Consider the following 18,460-nt stretch of genomic DNA (forward strand, 5'->3'; position numbering starts at 1 on the left):
AGATTTGAGTTTGTGGACTTAAATTTTATTGTAGTTTTGACACAGATTCTAATAAAAATAGATTGAGTGAAGCTTTCTATATTTGAGTTTTCTCTCCGTTTGAGCTAGATATGTATAAAGGCTTTGAGTGAAGACCATTCTAGTAGCTTGCTATTATTTCGTTACTACATGAATTTCAAATGTAAATGTGAACGTCATTGCACATGCATGTAACTACCGACATTTGTATCTGCACATTTCCGCGTTCCATTGTTTGATCAATAATCGAATTTCGGAATAACAAGCACAACAAACTTAACAGCGTTTAACTTTGCTCAGTGGGCCGTGACAGTTCAGCGCTTATGTTTCCTGTCTACCAAACGGGTATATACACTCATATAAACACAATCAGATATCGCACAAATACCAATAGAGCCAAGCTACATATCTGTACACTAAATTGATATGCACTCTTGTGGCGCTACATGGCGTATGAGTACTCTAAGGATTCACATAACTGACTACCGCTAGATTTTGCGCTGTCTATATTACTAAGCCACGTGCCGTGTACGCTTTGCACCACTCCCAGTGGGCAACTACAATATGCGCTACAGTTCGAAGGCATGTGAGCATGTAAGTAGTACGTAATAGCATTGTGGTAAGCGAAACGCTCCTGTGAGCTTTGCGCTCATCTTTTCGTGTAGTGAATTTACACGCTTAACTTTCGCCGCGGAAGTGTAACTAATGAAATTCGTGACCTTATGAGATAGCGAAAAAACCAGGCAAGGGAAGAGCACTCGTTGCAGCGCTAGAAGTATTAGGCGAAAATGAAGAAAGGGAATACTGGCTGATATGTGGTGGCATGCAACATATTGTACATATGTACATATATACTGGGTGAAAGGTAATGGCACGGAGGTCGCTGGAAATGTTGGAGGTTTTGTTGTAAAATTTATATATGTACAAGAAGCATTTTAAATGCAATAAAACATTGTAAAGCGGAAACAAAGCAAGTAAAACGAGTTAGGAAAAGTATAAAATTGTTGTTGTGATGGCGTCACCCTTTGTGTGAACTAATATACAGAGCTATCAGACGTATAGACACTTAAATGATGGAACGAAAATTAGATTAAATGCTTGGATGCTATTTATTTGCAAACTGCTTGGCGACAGCTGGGCGCACTTATGCAATATTGGCAATGCAGCAGAGTAAATAAGTTGATGAGAATTATGAAAACAAAGTGGAAATTATAATAAATAAAAAAACTGGTAAAAAAGTGAACTTTGAAATGTGTAAAAATAACTAAGAAGTTCATGTTTTAAGGCAGGAGATAGAAAAAATTTGTTTTATGTTTATTATATATAGTCTACAACTTTGCTTCTGGTCGATTAATTCGATTAAATCGTTTTATATCGATCTTGGACATTTATGTTAACATTTACCCAACAAAATATTTGTAGAGATCTGTTTGCATCCCAAACTTAATCTCAACTGAAAATGTCACTTTTCGAGCCGAACTCTCGACATTTGCGGGAAATTTTGCTTTTCTTTTTTAATTCCAAGAAAAGTGCGGCTGAGGCTCATCGAATGCTTTCGGATACGTACGGTGAGGCTGTCCTAAGTGAAAGAACATGTTGCGAATGGTTTCAACGTTTTAAGAATGGTGATTATGAAGTCGAAGACCGGTATGGTATTGGAAGGCAGAAGATTTTCGAAGATGTTGAATTGGAAGCATTACTCGACCAATATGCGTTTCAAACCCAAGAAGAATTGGCAGAAAATTTATTTTTGAAATCACACTTAAATAATATAATGTAAACTTTGTTTCCGCCGTTTTTTTTGTAAATTCAAGTTCTTTTTTTGTATAAAAACGGTTACAAATGTCGATGAGCCTCAGCCGCACTTTCTTAGAATTAAAAAAAAAAAAATCCCGCAAATGTCGAGAATTCGGCTCAAGTGACATTTTCAGTTGAGAATTAGTTTGGGATGCAAACAGATCTCTACAAATATTTTGTTAGGTTAATGTTGACACAAATGTCCAAGATCGATATAAAACGATTTAATCGACCAGTGCTTGACCCTAGAGACATCTATTGGAAAACGGCGGAAGCAAAGTTGTAGACCTAATATAAGGGCACGAAATTGACGTTGAGGAATTCGACGATTTTAAATGTTCCGATCGAGTGGTGTCTATCTCTTTGAATAATATTCGCAAAAATTGGTTTAGACTCTAATGTGTCTAAGAAGTGTCTTAAAATGATCATAAAATAGCTAAGACGACTGATTTCGAGCCTTTATCCTGTATGTCTGAAAGCAGATGTTCAAAGTCTTTCAGTATTAGACTTGCCACAGCCGACCAGTTAACTTCGGCAGTTAGCTCTCATCAAGTTTTTAGGCACATCGCGGTATCAGAAAAACCTCTAACTAGGGAAAGACAAATTTTGTTGTGGAGACTTGACTACTTTTTATTTAGACTCGCCAAAGCCAATTGGTTAACTTCGCCAATGAATAAACCTGTCAAGATTTCCGATGTCTGACGATGATGAGACACAGAAGTACCTTTATTTGCAAGGTCATCATGTATACACCGTTCCACACCGCAAGGATAATTCTGTCGCAAAGAAGACCAAATATGAAGTGCTTGAGATTTAACTTAATCCTAAGTTCAACAAAAGTTATAATGATCGATGCAAGAAAGACATTTTGAACTATATTGAAGACCTTCAAGAGGTCACATTTACTGTTTCTTCTAGTTCTAGTTCTTATATGATATTCCCTTACTCTTCAATAACTTTGAGTTTTCTATATTTTATGATCATTCCTTTCATGCAATGCAATAATGTGTAGCATAGCAAATGACCACACTTTATGTTAACCCTTTGACCCACTTTCAGAATGTCTGCCACATCAAAGCAAGTAGCCAAGTATGTACACATTTTATTTTGTTTGCCATTGAATAATGTTAAAGAAATGCAAGTTAAGAATAAATCTGTGCCTCAAATTGAACACATTGACTATAGCAGAAATCTGTGTGTGGTCACAGCTGCACCATGACTGAGTTCAGTGGCTGAGCTTTGCGGTTGAATAAAGATGCAGTAGCAACGACTACGGCTACAGCATGCGGCATGAATATATTCAACGGTAGTTCGCTCCACTTCAAAGCATGCCAATAAAGTGTAATGCGGAAGAAAAATGTCAGTTATTCGCACGCAAACGCTCACACATACACACATACATAGTGCAGCTAGTAATAGTCTTTCGTTCGAAAAAATAAAATAAAATAAATTTTTGCTCAATTTTTATTCTGCATTTTACGAGTTTCGCCCTTATTCGGCTTGCATTCACAGCGGTTGATTATTTACTTTGCTCTCCTTCTTTCTACATAAGGTTTTGTAATATGTTTCTTTTCATATATATGTAAGTAGCGAGTAGTTCCAAAAATATGCACGCATCCTTTTACATGCCTGCTGCCAATCTCATTGGCATCTTCAACGCTCGGTTTATTGATGCGCGTTGCCCTCAGCAAAAGTCGTAAAACACAAATTGAACATTGGGGTCCAACAATTTATTTGCAATAGGTGACAGTTTTGAGTTTATCGCGTTGGTTAAATGTAGCAATCAATCAGCCGTAAAGTCAAAAAGAAGAAGAAGCAATTTGTTAAAGATATTACTAAGATTCTTCTCAGAGGTTATGTTATAAATATATGTAAAGCAATTTAAGGTTCTCAGATACCAGGTACTGTAGTTACTTTAACTGTAAATACAACTCTCAGTTAACGATAAGTGCTTCGAAGGAGCCTGGTGACGTTTTGACAACCATTATCTTAGCAACAAAACGCGATTTCAAAAATCTTATTTAATACATTATTTAATCTGATTGTTAAAGTTAGCGTATTATTATTTGTCTAACGAATAACTAGTTCCGACTTATTAAATATTTTATATAATGGCGAGAAAAGTACAACATTCTTATTGATATGTATACGAATTTGCTATATGATCAAAGTTGTGTGGCCTACCTTTAGGCTGATTTGTAAAATAATGAGTATACCAAATATTCCAAAACTCATATCTTTTAAGAGTGTTTTTTAAATTTATATTTATTCTAAGAACTGCCAACTACTTTTGTTGCCCTGCGTTAGTCTTTATATCGGAAGATTACTCAATATTTTTGGGTAATGTGATCAATAAAAGTCCACTAACCTTTAGCACTAAAATTAATATTTTATTAGAGCAACGGTACTTTTATGCTTTGAGCAACATTTGACTGAATAAATTTCTAGCTGAACACAGAAAATAATAAAAAAGTCCATAGTTATATGAGAAAGTCAAGTTGTATTGGCAACAATGCAATAAATGCTCGTTATTTCCATGTTCACCAAACAAAATAATTGTTTGTGTCTATTGGATTATGTTACCGAATCCGATATACAAATTTTAATATTGACTGATGTCATGTTCTATTCTACACAATTTAGTTAGTTTTGTGTTAATTGTGAGTAGTAGTAGCAATAATAATGGCATTCAAATTTTTAGAAGCACATGAATATGCAGAAATACCAATAATGTTGAGGTATTTATATAGAAAGGTATGTGAGCATATCGAAGTACGAATCAATATTTGCAGTACTCATTGTATATATGTATACTCATATATATTAAATCAGCAACCAACTGAGCAATATAAACATGTTATTGATTATGCAATATAGTACATAAAGGTAGGTACATATAGAAATATATATAGCTATATGCAATATCTATCATAACTAAATTTCCATGCACTTGTCATTTAAATTGATTGTCTATTTGCGCAATTTGCGCTCTTTACTAACGTTCGAACAATAAACAATGGAGGAAAAGTACAAATTTGTAGGTACAACTATGAATATTTATTACAATACTACAAAATCATCTATGTATAGACCTATACGATCAATAAGTGAGAATATATATATGGGAATGCAATAATTTGTTTACAGGTATGAGAGTGAAAAGCATAATATTATGAAAATACAGTTGTGAAGTACTGAAGGTAGAGACTAACACTAGAGTGGTCAATGTTATAGATACATTTAAAAGTGTGCTGTATTCAGCTGTTAGCAATACAAATTAAACAATGAATATAATTTGGAATCATCTACAATAATATGATTGGTTTCGTTACTGCATTCGATTTATCAGCAATTGGGCCGTCTGAAAGAAGCAGTTGGTTGGAAGATTTTTATATATCCACCTTATAGTCCGGATCTGGTGATTACTACCTTTTTCGGTTTAATGTGTATGATATTGCTAGTGGAAAATTGGCCTTAAGAGAAGCATATGCGTTTCGAATGTCCCAATATTTTGCCAATAGTTATGAAGATTTCATTAAAAATGGCAATATTACTAACAAATTGTCAAACAAAACGGTTTATATATTTCCTAAATCAGTTTTTTTTTAACGAAACTTGGAACACGTATTCATTGGCACCCTGACGAGGTTGCTTTCGAAAATGAAAAAAATCGGACTATTGCCACGCCCACAAAATGGCGAAAACCAAAAACTTATAAAGTGTCATAACTAAGCCATAAATTAAGTTAAAAAAGTTAAATTTGGAATAAAGGTTCGCACTAGGAAGATGCATGTTTGGATGTAATTCTTTTGGGGAAGTGGGGGTGTGGTCCCGCCTCCAAATCGGTTATTTGTATATATCTCGCCAAATGAAGCTATAATAAATGAAGCTATATAAACCAAACTTTCTGCAGTCGGTTCTCTTACGTACCCCACCACACACCATGATATAATGTTGAAATCGGATAATAACCACGGCCACCTCCCATACAAAGGTTAGGTTGAAAATTACTAAAAGTGAGCTAACTCACTAACGAAGAACGTCAGAAACACTAAATAAATAGCAGAAGGAAGCTGCATTCAGATTTTTTTACAAAATGAAAAATGGGCGTGGCATCGCCTACTTATGGGTCAAAAACCATATCTCTGGAACTATTCGACCGATTTCAATGAAATTCGGTATATAATATTTTCTTGATACCCTGATTTGACAACACGCACAATGGGCGAAATCGGTTCTCAACCACGACAACTTTCTTTATAACTCAATTTTGAATTCCATCTGATTCCTTCATTTTATAATGTATACACAAGGAACCAATAAAGATAGCGGAATAAAACTTTACACAAATAGTGCATATCATCTCTGACTTCGCTTGTGAAAAAACGGACTATAACTTTTCAACGCCTCCGTAATCGAACATGTTGAACTCAGCGCCTAAGGGTAATTTTTCACCGAAAATATGGGTAAATCTCTCAGATAATTGAATGTAATTCAGAGGAAATTTTTTTCTTCTAATAGTGTTCTGTTCCAAAAATTATTAAAATCGGGTCATAACATATCGCTGCCAGTCGATACTCGCAATACGTGTGTATATCTCCTCAGATATTACTTGTCTAAAATCTAGGATGCTTTGTGTAAAACTAAAATATGATTACAGATTCAAAATCCACTTTCTTTTTTGGTAGTTATGAAAATATGCCTTCGACATCTCAATATCAATTTCTTCCCATAAAAATGTTTAATTCCACATTAATGATCATTATTGCTTCAGTTTGTTTTATATAATGTAATGTATTGTATGCATAGAAACCTTTTTGGAACTATACTTCGCCTCACATATCAATAAACCCATTGCAAACATATCAGCAGCCTTGCTGGACCAACAACAAATGCAACAGTTTTTCAAGGTTCAATGAAAAAACGGCAAATGTAGAATTCGGAAAATTTCCACAAATATGCATTATGCAATTAATTATTTTTTTTTAGCCAACAATATTATGCTTTCATCGTTTGTAGCGCTTCGGGTAAACCGATTAATATGTGTTATGTGTACAATTCAAGGCTCAGGAGCAAAAATGGCCAACATTACATGCAGCAGTGCGTCTGTGTGTGTGCGTGTATGTTTTCGCTTACATTGAAGCGCACAAACACATTGAAATTTTCACGTTTGCCACACACGTGCCACAATTTTCACCTGCCACAACAATAACAGACGGAATGTGTACACTTTTTAAAGGCTGCTCATTGCCTGGAGCGTTTTCGCACGTATCTTTTGTGTTGTGTTAATAAATACAAATACGCGTATATGCAAAAGCAACAACAACAACAGAGTATAAGCAGTGTAAAATACAAATACTCAGAATAATGATAATACTGTACAAATGAATCAATATTTATTCATACATTCATATGTATATGTATGCTTGTATGTTTATATATGTGTGTGCGTGTGTGCGCTTACCTTATAGCCTTGGATGTATTAACACGCGCCCCGTCCTTGTACCATTGAAATTGCATGCGCGATGATCCTTGGGCGGTGCATGAAATTATAAATTCACTGTCTTCACGTATCGCTGATTTTTGATTAATTGTCAGTTCCTATAATGAGAGAATGAGAAAGTGAAAATGAAAATGCGTAAGTGAAAATGTGTTGCGTATGAGTGTGCATATATCATAGCTTTAGGGGGTTTTGAAGGATACGCGGTCGGTTTAAATATTAAAGTATTACAATATTTGCACAGTACTGTATTATATAAATACATATAACACTTTAAAATACTTGGTATAGAGTTTTTGATTTAAAAACAGCTGATTAGATATTCAGGGTTGTATTAGTAGTCTAACAAGCTGTAAATGATAAGTTTTGATGGTCTACAAAAGCATTTTAAACAAAAAATTAGACAAAGGAGAGTTTTTTTGTTCGAAAAATTTGTCTTAACTCATACTCATCCATAATGTCCAATCTGTATTGATTTCGTCCCACTTTGTTTTTCATTGGTTTTTTTTTTTTTTTGTTATTTCAAAAGAAGAATAATTGCTGAAACAATCTTTAACAAGTAAGGAAAGGTTAAGTTCGGGTGCAATCGAACATTTTATACTCTCGCACTTTATTGATGAAATCTTATTAAGATAACACAATTTCATTTATAGTATATGAGAGCTTAGGTAATTTCTGAACTGATTTCACTCATTTTCACCACCAAGGTACACTATATTCAAGACTATACGCTCACTTAATTTTGCTAAGATATCTCACATATTTACCAATACATATATGCGGAATAAAGCCCACGCTATTCTTGAAAAACCTATAATTAAGTATATGGGAGCTAGGAGATGTTATGACCCGATTTTAATAATTTTTGGAACAGAGACACTATTAGTAGAAGAAAACAATTTCCTCTGAAGTACATTAAATTATCTGAGAGATTTACCCATATTTTCGGATAAAATTCACCTTTAGGCACTGAGTTCAACATGTTCGATATCTTAAAAAGTTATAGTCCGTTTTCGAAATTTTTTTTTCGCAAATGAAGCCAGAGATGGTATGCACTATTTGTGTAAAGTTTTATTCCACTATCTTCATTGGTTCCTTATGTTTACATTATAAAGTGGAGAATTAAGATGGAATTCAAAATTGAGTTATAAAGAAAGTAGTCGTGCTTGTGAACCGATTTCGCCCATCCGTGTTATCAGGGTGCCAAGAAAATAGTATATACCTAATTTCATTCGAATCGGTCGAGTAGTTCCTGAGATATGGTTTTTGACCCATAAGTGGGCCATGCCACGCCCATTTTAAAGTTTGTAAACAATTCTGTGTGCTGCTTCCTTCTGCAATTTCTTCTGTAAAATTTAGTGTTTCTGTTTTTTCCCCAAAAAAATTACATCCAAATATGCCCATTCCTAGTGCGATCCTTTATTCCAAATTTTATAACTTAATTTACGGCTTAGTTATGACACTTTATAATTTTTTGGTTTTCGCCATTTTGTGGGCGTGGCAATGAACCGATTTTGCCCATTTAGCAACCTCCTTAGGGTGCCAAGGAATACGTGTTCCAAGTAACGTTATGTGAACAAAACTATAATACTCTCTTAGCAACTTTTGTTGCGAGAGTATAAAAAGAAAGCAGCAAGTCTACTGGTATAATAAATTTGCCCCAATACCTTAGTGAGGATAAGTCAATATGAAGTTCGAACTGTGGATTTCACTTCTGTGAGCTTCTGTTAGTTGGTCTTAAAAGCACTAAAAATGCGTTGCATTCCATAATCAGCTGGTAGTAGGCTGCATACTACTAGGTAGGCAGGTATAGTGGATGTGTGGCGAGGCCCATTGTGAAACCACTGGGACTGGAATCTTTCAGGCCATGTTTGTCTGCCTGTTAGGCAATTCTGGATTCTTTCCACTCCGACTTAGCCAACTCTATGACATATTTGTCAATTAAGTGTTTACATGTGGCCAGGGATAGGGTTCTAATTGTAAGTAATGCCAAATCTGGCTCGTTCATTTGCTTCACAATTATCTGGAATATCGCTATTACCAGGAATCTATTGCAGGTTTGTCGTAAAATTTGGAAGCTAGTACTACTAACATCTCAAGTCCGTATTGAAAGCACTTTCTTTGTCCAAAAAAGAAGGCCTTGATATACTCTCAGATTGAAAGACATTGCAGTGAGCCGGTGTCTAACTCGTTTATCCAGATTGGGTTCGTTCGTATAGATACTTATATCTGTACCTTTGTCCACCTCGCCTCTATCTTACTCCTCTCTGGAGGGCAAGTTGAATTAAGACTTAATTCTAATCGATTACGAAAATCCGTATTGCATACTTTTAATCTTAAAATTCTATTTTCTCGATGATTTTCATTAGTATTTAATTTTCATCGCTTTGAATGAATATATTTTACTTTAGCTCCGATTCGATGCAGTAAAGGTAAGCGACGAATGGCACAAGCAACTGGGTATAATTACGATTGCTGTTGTCTTCACTTAAAGAGATTGGCAAACAGAGAAATGCTGACTATTTATTTACAAGCTAACTTTCACTTAATCATGTCCTTCACATTTAATAATGCTTTAACAGAGTCTGCGATACAGCTTTTCGGGTTATTCATGCATACCAGTACCCAGCAGAAATTTATAAAGAAGACTAGCGATTGAAGTGGAAATTGCGCTCAGCTGCTGCTTTAATGCACAACAATTATTATGCATAACGATCACACAATGCCGCTGCACTGAAGGCCATTACAATAGCAATATACATTTATTATGGCCAACAAACAAGCGTTATATAACCGAACATTTGGTTGCAACCGTCGCTGCAATTATTGGTTAAATATACGCGCTTGCATACAAAACGCACTTAAAGCACTTTGTTATGTTTCTGTGTGTGTGTGTGTGTGTCGATGATTGATTGGTCTATGAAGCGCATAACACTTGCCATAAGAGCATACTCATATGCACAAAAACCAACAACAATAGCGTGTTGGCGAATGGCAATAATACAACAATATGTGTACTTGTCGGTCATTTTTAATGAGTATATTGTTTATGGGTTCATGAATAATAATTATTTTTATACACCATTGCTGCTGCAGGTAGACGCTGAGCTCAGCTCATACACACTATTTAAATTATTTATCGACTTTGTTTGTATGTGCTGTTGTTGTTGTTGTATGTTTTCATTGACACCGGAGTGTGAAAGTGTTAAGTGTTGCCACACAAAGTTGTCAACAGTTGATGGTATGCTATTATGAACATTGCACGGTAGGGCAATTGTGATTAATCGGCGAAGAAAAAAATATTTTTATTGGAAAGTTTAAATTGAAATGTAATTACAATTTTTGTATAATATTTTATAATTTTTTTATATTATTTGAAAATTATTTCATTTTTGAAAATAATTTTTAAGTCTTGAAAATGATTTTAAAAATTTGAAAAAAAAATTATATAAATAAATTAGTACTATTTTTGAATAACTTTCTTCTTTGTATGAAATATTATTAATATTTTTTTTTTGAATTTTCTAACTAAACAACTAAAATCAAGAATGATATAAACTATTAAATTTTAAAGCTTGATACATTATTAATATATATATATTGATATACAGTTGTCCACAAAATAATAGGAGTGCCAATATGAAAAATGTATGCATAACTCTTTAGGATCTCAGAAATTGATGGGATAAAAAACGGTGTATATAACGGGATACTGGCTTTATAATACCAATCCAATTTTCATCTATTCACCGTTATTTTAATACAGTTTTGCAAGTTCTCAGAAGTACTTGGTTTTGCATTCCACAAAAAAATATGAGTGTTAGACATTTCCTTTAAAAAATTAACTATTAACTTAAAAAATATTAACAAAATTGGAAAAGTAAGTAGATTTCCATAATCTAGAAGCAATTTTAATTTATTAAGGTTGATTTAATCAATGTGTTTTTCTTATCTGGGTATAAGATAGCACTAAACAGAAAAATTCGAGTTATCAAAAAAATTAAGAAAATTACTGAAAACGTGTAAGGAGCTCTAGAAAATCGCAGAATAATCTGCTAAAATAGTAGCAAATACATTAATTACAGTAATAAATATGAAATACGTGAACAAAATTGCAAAAAATTTAATACAGGTGATCACACTATAGGATATTGCCGTGAAATGTATCCCTTTGCATTAGCTAGGAGCATCCAAGGACGAACCAAATTTGTCAATTATTACTTAAATTGTTCGTATTCTGTTGCCACAGAACAAAAAATCCGAGAAAAGCATCACTACTAAAAAATAAACACACGCAATTTGCAAAAAAAAAAAAACGTTCACGAAACATTGTTAGAGGTCCATATAACATGAAATAATATCCTCAATTTACACCAAACATGGTGGCGTCAAAGTCATTATATCGAGTAGCTTTTAAAATAGCCGAGTTTGTATAATTCTTTTGATGGAAGGCATCATGGATCACAAGGAAAATATCAAAATGTTAGAAAAAGTATTGCTACCATGTCCCTAATCTAATATACTATTGATGTGGCTACACCAACATTATACCGATATCAAAAACAGTGTTACTTAACGGAAACAATTCAATTTGAGAGATTTGTCGCTGGTAGTGAAGGAGGATTGGGAAGGACGATCATTCAAATGTTAGCAGGATCTTATAGACTCTATGCCCCGGACGAGTGGATCTCTATTAAAAAATTGAAGCTATTTAATGAAATATTAATTATTTTATTATTCTATAAAGCTTTGAAAGTGTTTTACCTCAAAATGTTAAAATTATCTCGTATTAATGGAATACTCCTATGTGATTAGAACATCATTAGTGAAACAATGAAATTTGAAACAAAAATCATTTTTATTATAGAAAATATAAAGATTCGATTCCTTATGAGCGCACTCCTATTTTTTTGTGGACAACTGTATATAGTGATATTTTTTAACAAAATTTATTTATTTCACAATTTTAATAATCAAATTTACTTCTAACAGCTTATACAATTTTTTAAGATTCCTTTTTTAATACATATGCATATAATTTATAACTAAAAAAAGATTTTTATTTTCAAAAATAAACTTCAAATATTTAATAAATATTCAAAATCAAAAATATTTTTTTCCAATTTTTTTTTAATACCAAATTCTTTTTTACTTATATTTACATTTTTAAAATTATATTATTCATTATAAAAAATATATTTTATACTAAATTTTATATATAAAAGCAGCCACCGTGCATTATCTCATAAATATTGCATACTTTTGTGCGCATTAAATTTTTTATTTCACACACACATATGTACATATGTATGCGTGTAAATGACAGTTATGTGCCGCATATGCATGTGCCTTGGTATGTGTATTTTTAATTAAAAGTATTGAGTGACAGTTGTTAAAAAAGTTGCGAAGTAAACGTGTGTAAATATTGAATGTCAACGCATCGTTCGTATGCACCAATAAATAAATAAATAAGCAAATAAATATTTACATATATCCATTTAATTACACAGATGATCTTATGTGGCTACGCGTGTGTAAGTTAAGTAACACCGCCTTTTGTTATTGTACGCACACCGAATAGCGGCAAGCAGGTGAGAGTAAATATATGTAAGTGTTAATTGATTTTTTATCGCTTTCACTGTTTTATCATTGTGTTCAAGTATCGCTTTAAATGCCAGTATATACCTTAAATGGGGGAAAATTAATTAACACTTATGGACCCCAACAGTCGTGTACTCTCATACACACACACATACACATGAGTGTTGGAGTGTTGAAATTCCATACAGTTATTAATTATAGGCAGCTGCAAAGCGCTTTGTATTTTTGAAAAGGTTATGAGATCATATAAATAAGGGATATTTAACAGGGATGTCCATTTAATTGCGGTTTGTTTTGCGGTAGTTAAGATTGTAATTATACTTATGGCACTTCATTCTTGTAAAGTATAGTGAAATGGGTGAGTTTAAACTCAAAGTGATGAGGTAATTCGATCAAAGTGGAAAAAAATAGAGGCGGATTATGGCCTACTCAAGTCTTCGTTTGAATAGAGAGGACTAGGAGAGAATGGGAAGGAGAGACAAAGAGGGAGAGAGACAGTTAGCAAAGGTGAGAAGAAAAAGGAGGCAAGAAATATGCATATATATAGAAACAAAGAGAGCGATGAAGGATAATGACAGAGATAGAGGGAACTTGAGAGAGTAAGAGAGAGAGCGAATCATAGGGAGAGAGAAACTCATACATCGAAAGCCCAATCAAGGGGGAGGGATATTATTAAAAGAGATAAAGAAATGAGATAGAGTGAGAGTGAGAGGGAGGAAGAGAGAATCTCACGTTTCAAAAGCACAATCTAGTGAGTACTGAAGTAGGCTAAATACATAGTGAATTAAATTGAGAAAAAGAAGACTGGAGAGGAATCCTAAATTAAAATATATATATAATAAATCCAATTGAGATATACATGAGATACATATATAAGAGGTATACTGACTCAGATCACCTTTGCTTCAAACTATACTTTTCCTATGTTTTTGAAAACCCTGAACATCTTTTATTCATCTGACAGATAATCGTTTTTTAATATAATGAAATATAAATACATATGTATGTGTTTGCTACTCACCAACAAATTCAGCGGTGGGTTCTCGTCAAACAAATGATAATTGGAGACTAATGTAATATTTCCAATGCGACCGCGTTCCACCATACGCGTGATGGCCTCACGTATGCGATTTGAATCGCCCTTCACACCAAAGAAATGAAATGTGATGTCCAAACGGTCGGTACTATTCGAGATTAATTCTAAATCGCTGATTTTTGTGATGTTGAAATTGCGTAAGACGCGCATGAGCTGGAAGGAAAAAAGAAAAGAAATGTACTACTATTAGAAATCAGTTGAATTCATTTAGACATATGTAGGTATTTCAAATTGTTTTATTATTATAGCAAAAGTTTAAAAAATATATGAGTTCGATTCACATTGTTATCTCATTTCATTCAAGCTGAAGTAAATATAACTTAATATAGTTATACAACTACTGAATATAGTCTACAACTTTGCTTCCGCCGTTTTCCAATAGATGTCTCTAGGGACAAGCACTGGTCGATTAAATCAATTAAATTGTTTTATATCGATCTTGGACATTTATGTTAACATTTACCCAACAAAATATTTGTAGAGATCTGTTTGCAACTCAACTGAAAATGTCACTTTTTGAACCGAAATCTTGACATTTGCGAGAAATTTTGCTTTTCTTTTTTAATTCCAAGAAAAGTGCGACTGAGGCTTATCGACATTTGTAACCGTTTTTATACAAAAAAGCCTTAAATTTACAAAAAAAACGGCGGTGGCAAAGTTGTAGACCTAATAGTAAATCTAAAATTTAATTCAATAGAATTGTGCGCCTATTTATATACTACGTGTATTCGTAATCCGTATTGCATTCCTCATTCAAGCAGCTTGCTTGTACTATTTGTGTTCCATGCTGTTATTGATTTTAATTTATTCTGATTATATCTATTGAAAAGTGCGCTTTCATTTCCAAGTAATCACTGAAAATCGATTGCAAATGAATGAAATTACTACGCCCTACTCTTTTCATCTTGTTTTTAACTTTACGTGATTACTTTGCTTTTTCTGCGCAGGAAATTATTTTAAATTATGCTAACAATAACAGGAGTGGAAGGAAATAGAAATATGGAAGTTTATTTATTTATCTTGCTGGGGAAATTTCTTAAGTAATTGATGGAGCAGGTAAAAGGTGAATTGATTCGAATATTCTAGGAAAAGTTGAGAATAATAACTGATGATTTTGACTGAACTCAATTATTTTAATATAATAGAAATAATAATAAGGATATCAACTGAAGGAGATTTATTTGGGAAATAATACTATTTAAAAAAAATCGTATCTTCAACATTATCAATATCCATCTAATGACAGTAGAGAAAACGGCATAAAATATTTGATTATCCTATGTATTAAGTATAAACATCTTTTTTAAGGTCTTGTCACCCAACTATATGCTATGCTTTTATATATATTAACTATATTCAAAAATCTCCAATGAAGTGTTGCCTACATTTAGGCTAATATTGGATAATTTTAGTAAGAAAATTAAGATAAGTTTTCCTTGATGTAATAAAAAGCGAAATCACAAATTATTATTATATTTGCACATGTTTCATTTCTCTGTATACAATATAAACTATTGTGCTAAGCCTTTTTGGATCTCCATAATCCTTTATATGTATGTAGTCCACACAAAGTACTTTAAAAAAACTTTGGTTATAAATTATTAATACATAGTAGGTTTGTCGTCTTAAATATAAACCCTTCAATAACCTTGTGTACATTAAGGATTAGTTCATAGTATGTATGTACATAAGTATTTACTTGACGAGTTTTCTAGTAGCAATGAAAAAAATTAGGTCAAGTAGTAATTGCAAGCAGCCAATATGCACATATTAGATGTGAAAATATTGAAGTAGTACTTAGAAATTCTAATGATGTCATAAAATTCAATTTCCTCGCAACGCATATATACAAATATTTACACACAAATGTGGAGAATTATTACTAGAGTGCTATAGGGTAGCTTCGACAAAGGCAAACATTTTTTATTGAGGTTGAATAGAAAGAGCAGCATCGACAACTGTTCTAATTATAGTTATGTGGTTTGAAATTATTATGCTATAATTTAACTATTGTTTACCTAGGAATTACTAGAATTTAGCTGTCTTACTTTGTACTGCCATTTATTTATATGCTTACATAAATTATATAAATATATGTTTTTATGTATGTGGACACCTATTACGTTGGCTGCTATATATGTTTTTATATACGAGGGCTGCTATATATATTTCTGGCCTAGGCAACACTAAGTGTGTTGCCAGGTGCAATCTGACATTTCCATTGGAAAGTTTGACATTTTTTAGCATAACATCACTCAGAACGTTTTGTCATTTAATCGTGAATTGTTTTATTTACAGGGAATTAAAAAATTCATCTCGGCCAAAAAATGAAATTAACTCGTGAACATTTTCATGCGATCATTTTTCCCAACTTTCGACGTGGACAAGAGTGCATCGATAAACTAAAATCTTTGTATGGCTATGAAGCACCATCCTATAGCACTGTGAAAAACTGATACAACGAATTCAATCGTGGCCGACGCTCGCTCAAAGACGAATTCCGTGAAGGTCTTCCAAAAACAGCCGTTGTGCCAGAAAACATCGATGCCGTACGTGAACTGATAATGCAAGACCGTCATGTAACATACCATCAGATAGAGGCATGCCTATGCATTTCTCCCATCAGCATACATTCGATATTGCATGAACACCTGGCCGTAAAAAAAGGTTTGTTCTCGTTGGATCCCGCACAATTTGACAATCGCTCAAAAAAAGTGCTTCGAAAATTGGTTTGAGCGCATGCAAAAGTGTATAAATCTTGATGGAGAATGTTTTGAAAAATAATAAAACCATTTTCGTTGATAAATATTCCTATTTTCATTATTAGGGCAGAAATAAATATAGCAGCCCTCGTATTAAGTAAAGATATGTTTTATATCAATAAAAATATTCCCGATTGTCCTCACGAAAACCACAATTACTCTGCGCATTTATTTACCAGTAGTAATCCAAGTAATTAAGTACTGATTTTATTCTGTGCCATAAACTGGGATAATTAATACATTTTTGGCATTGGCATGATTAACAATACGCGTGCTAATAAAATCTATACTTATATGAAGCAATAAAAATTGCTCAATAATAAGTGGAGAGATAAAAGTTGAATGCATTAATGTAATTTGTGTGATTACTTCCAGTCAGAAGTTATCGTTTATAATAATTAGCTGAGGAAATATATGCCCTAATGCCTTAATTTAAGCTGAAACTCTTTAACTTTTACTTATTTTATGAGGAAGATGCGATGGCATTCGAGTACTCAAACTCTTTAATCTATTCTAATCCAAGTAATGACGAGTAATCTGAGTAATTGAAAATGTAATGTAAGTTTCAAATTTCAAAAAAAAAAAAATAATTTTAATTTTCTTTTCTAAGAGAGCAGTTAAAGTAATTTAAAAAGAAAAAAAAAATCTGAGTTAACATTTTGCAGCCCACTACCTACGTCAAATACGCTCGTTTCACAGGATATGGCATAGGTACATATGTACATGTTTGGTGAAAATACTATTGAGATTTGACACGCATCAAAAGGAAAAGAAAAAATTCACAAGTAGAAAGCCAAGCTCATAGGTAAGAAGATCCAACACATGAGACGCAAGTAAACGGATTAGCACAAAATTGTATAAAAGCGTATTACAACAAAAACAAGTGTTCCTTGTAAGCTGCCAAATATACATTTGTATGTGGTTAGAAAGGCAGCTTAGCTGAGCAGACAAAATAAAATAGAATTTGGGAATTTTTTTCACTTTCTTTGGCAAACTGCATGGTAAGCAAATTTATGTCTGACAAAACTTGGCTATGCAAATCTTCTTTTTTACAGGTGTCAAGTAAGGAGTGGAAAGTGGAGAAAAGGAAAGTAAGTTTAAACAGACAAAATGTTTATTTTGGCAGATATTGCAAACAGTACGGACAATTCTTGTTGAGAAAGCATTTTATAATTTAAAGCAAATTAATGGAGGCGCAGTTCATGTGACATTGAAAATACACAATTTTATGGTAAATATGCAAACATGAGTTTAAAAGAATGCACAAAGATTTTTAAGACATATTTAATGTTGGCTTTCAGAAAATACAAATTCTTTATAGAATAAAAAATACAACTGCTAATCCTATAAGCTAAATATTCATAATACTACATATTTAATGCAAAAATTCATATTTTTTATTCATCATCAATGCATTGGGTATGTGACTTCACTAAAAAATATTTGCATATTTTTCTAATCCGCCTAAATGTATGCTACATATTTTTATTTCTTTATCTCTTCTTTTTGCTAGTGGTTTGTTGAGCTTTTTAGGCCTTTGGTGATATTCAGTTGAATGTAAACACAGAGTTGTAACAACCAATGAACACATATAAAGAAGTCACATAAGAATTGTAGTATACATTTAGGCTGAGATGGAATATTTATCTTGATCATTAATAAAAGCGAAGATAAGCCAACCATTCT

The 18,460-nt window shown here is 32.9% G+C and overlaps 1 protein-coding gene across 1 annotated transcript in view; it reads right to left on the minus strand.

Moving 5' to 3' along the window:
* The window catches only part of LOC105215938 (uncharacterized), a 276,247-nt gene that overhangs the window by 112,793 nt on the left and 144,994 nt on the right, over window positions 1–18,460 (minus strand). Inside the window, exons 6-7 of the mRNA XM_054227988.1 lie at window positions 13,938–14,165; window positions 7,280–7,416 (exon numbers count right to left, since the gene is read on the minus strand). Coding sequence (XP_054083963.1) covers window positions 7,280–7,416; window positions 13,938–14,165 — 365 coding nt within the window. The remainder of the gene's footprint in view (window positions 1–7,279; window positions 7,417–13,937; window positions 14,166–18,460) is intronic.

Source organism: Zeugodacus cucurbitae, chromosome 3 (assembly GCF_028554725.1).
Source record: "Zeugodacus cucurbitae isolate PBARC_wt_2022May chromosome 3, idZeuCucr1.2, whole genome shotgun sequence".
Taxonomy (NCBI): Eukaryota; Metazoa; Arthropoda; class Insecta; order Diptera; family Tephritidae; genus Zeugodacus; species Zeugodacus cucurbitae.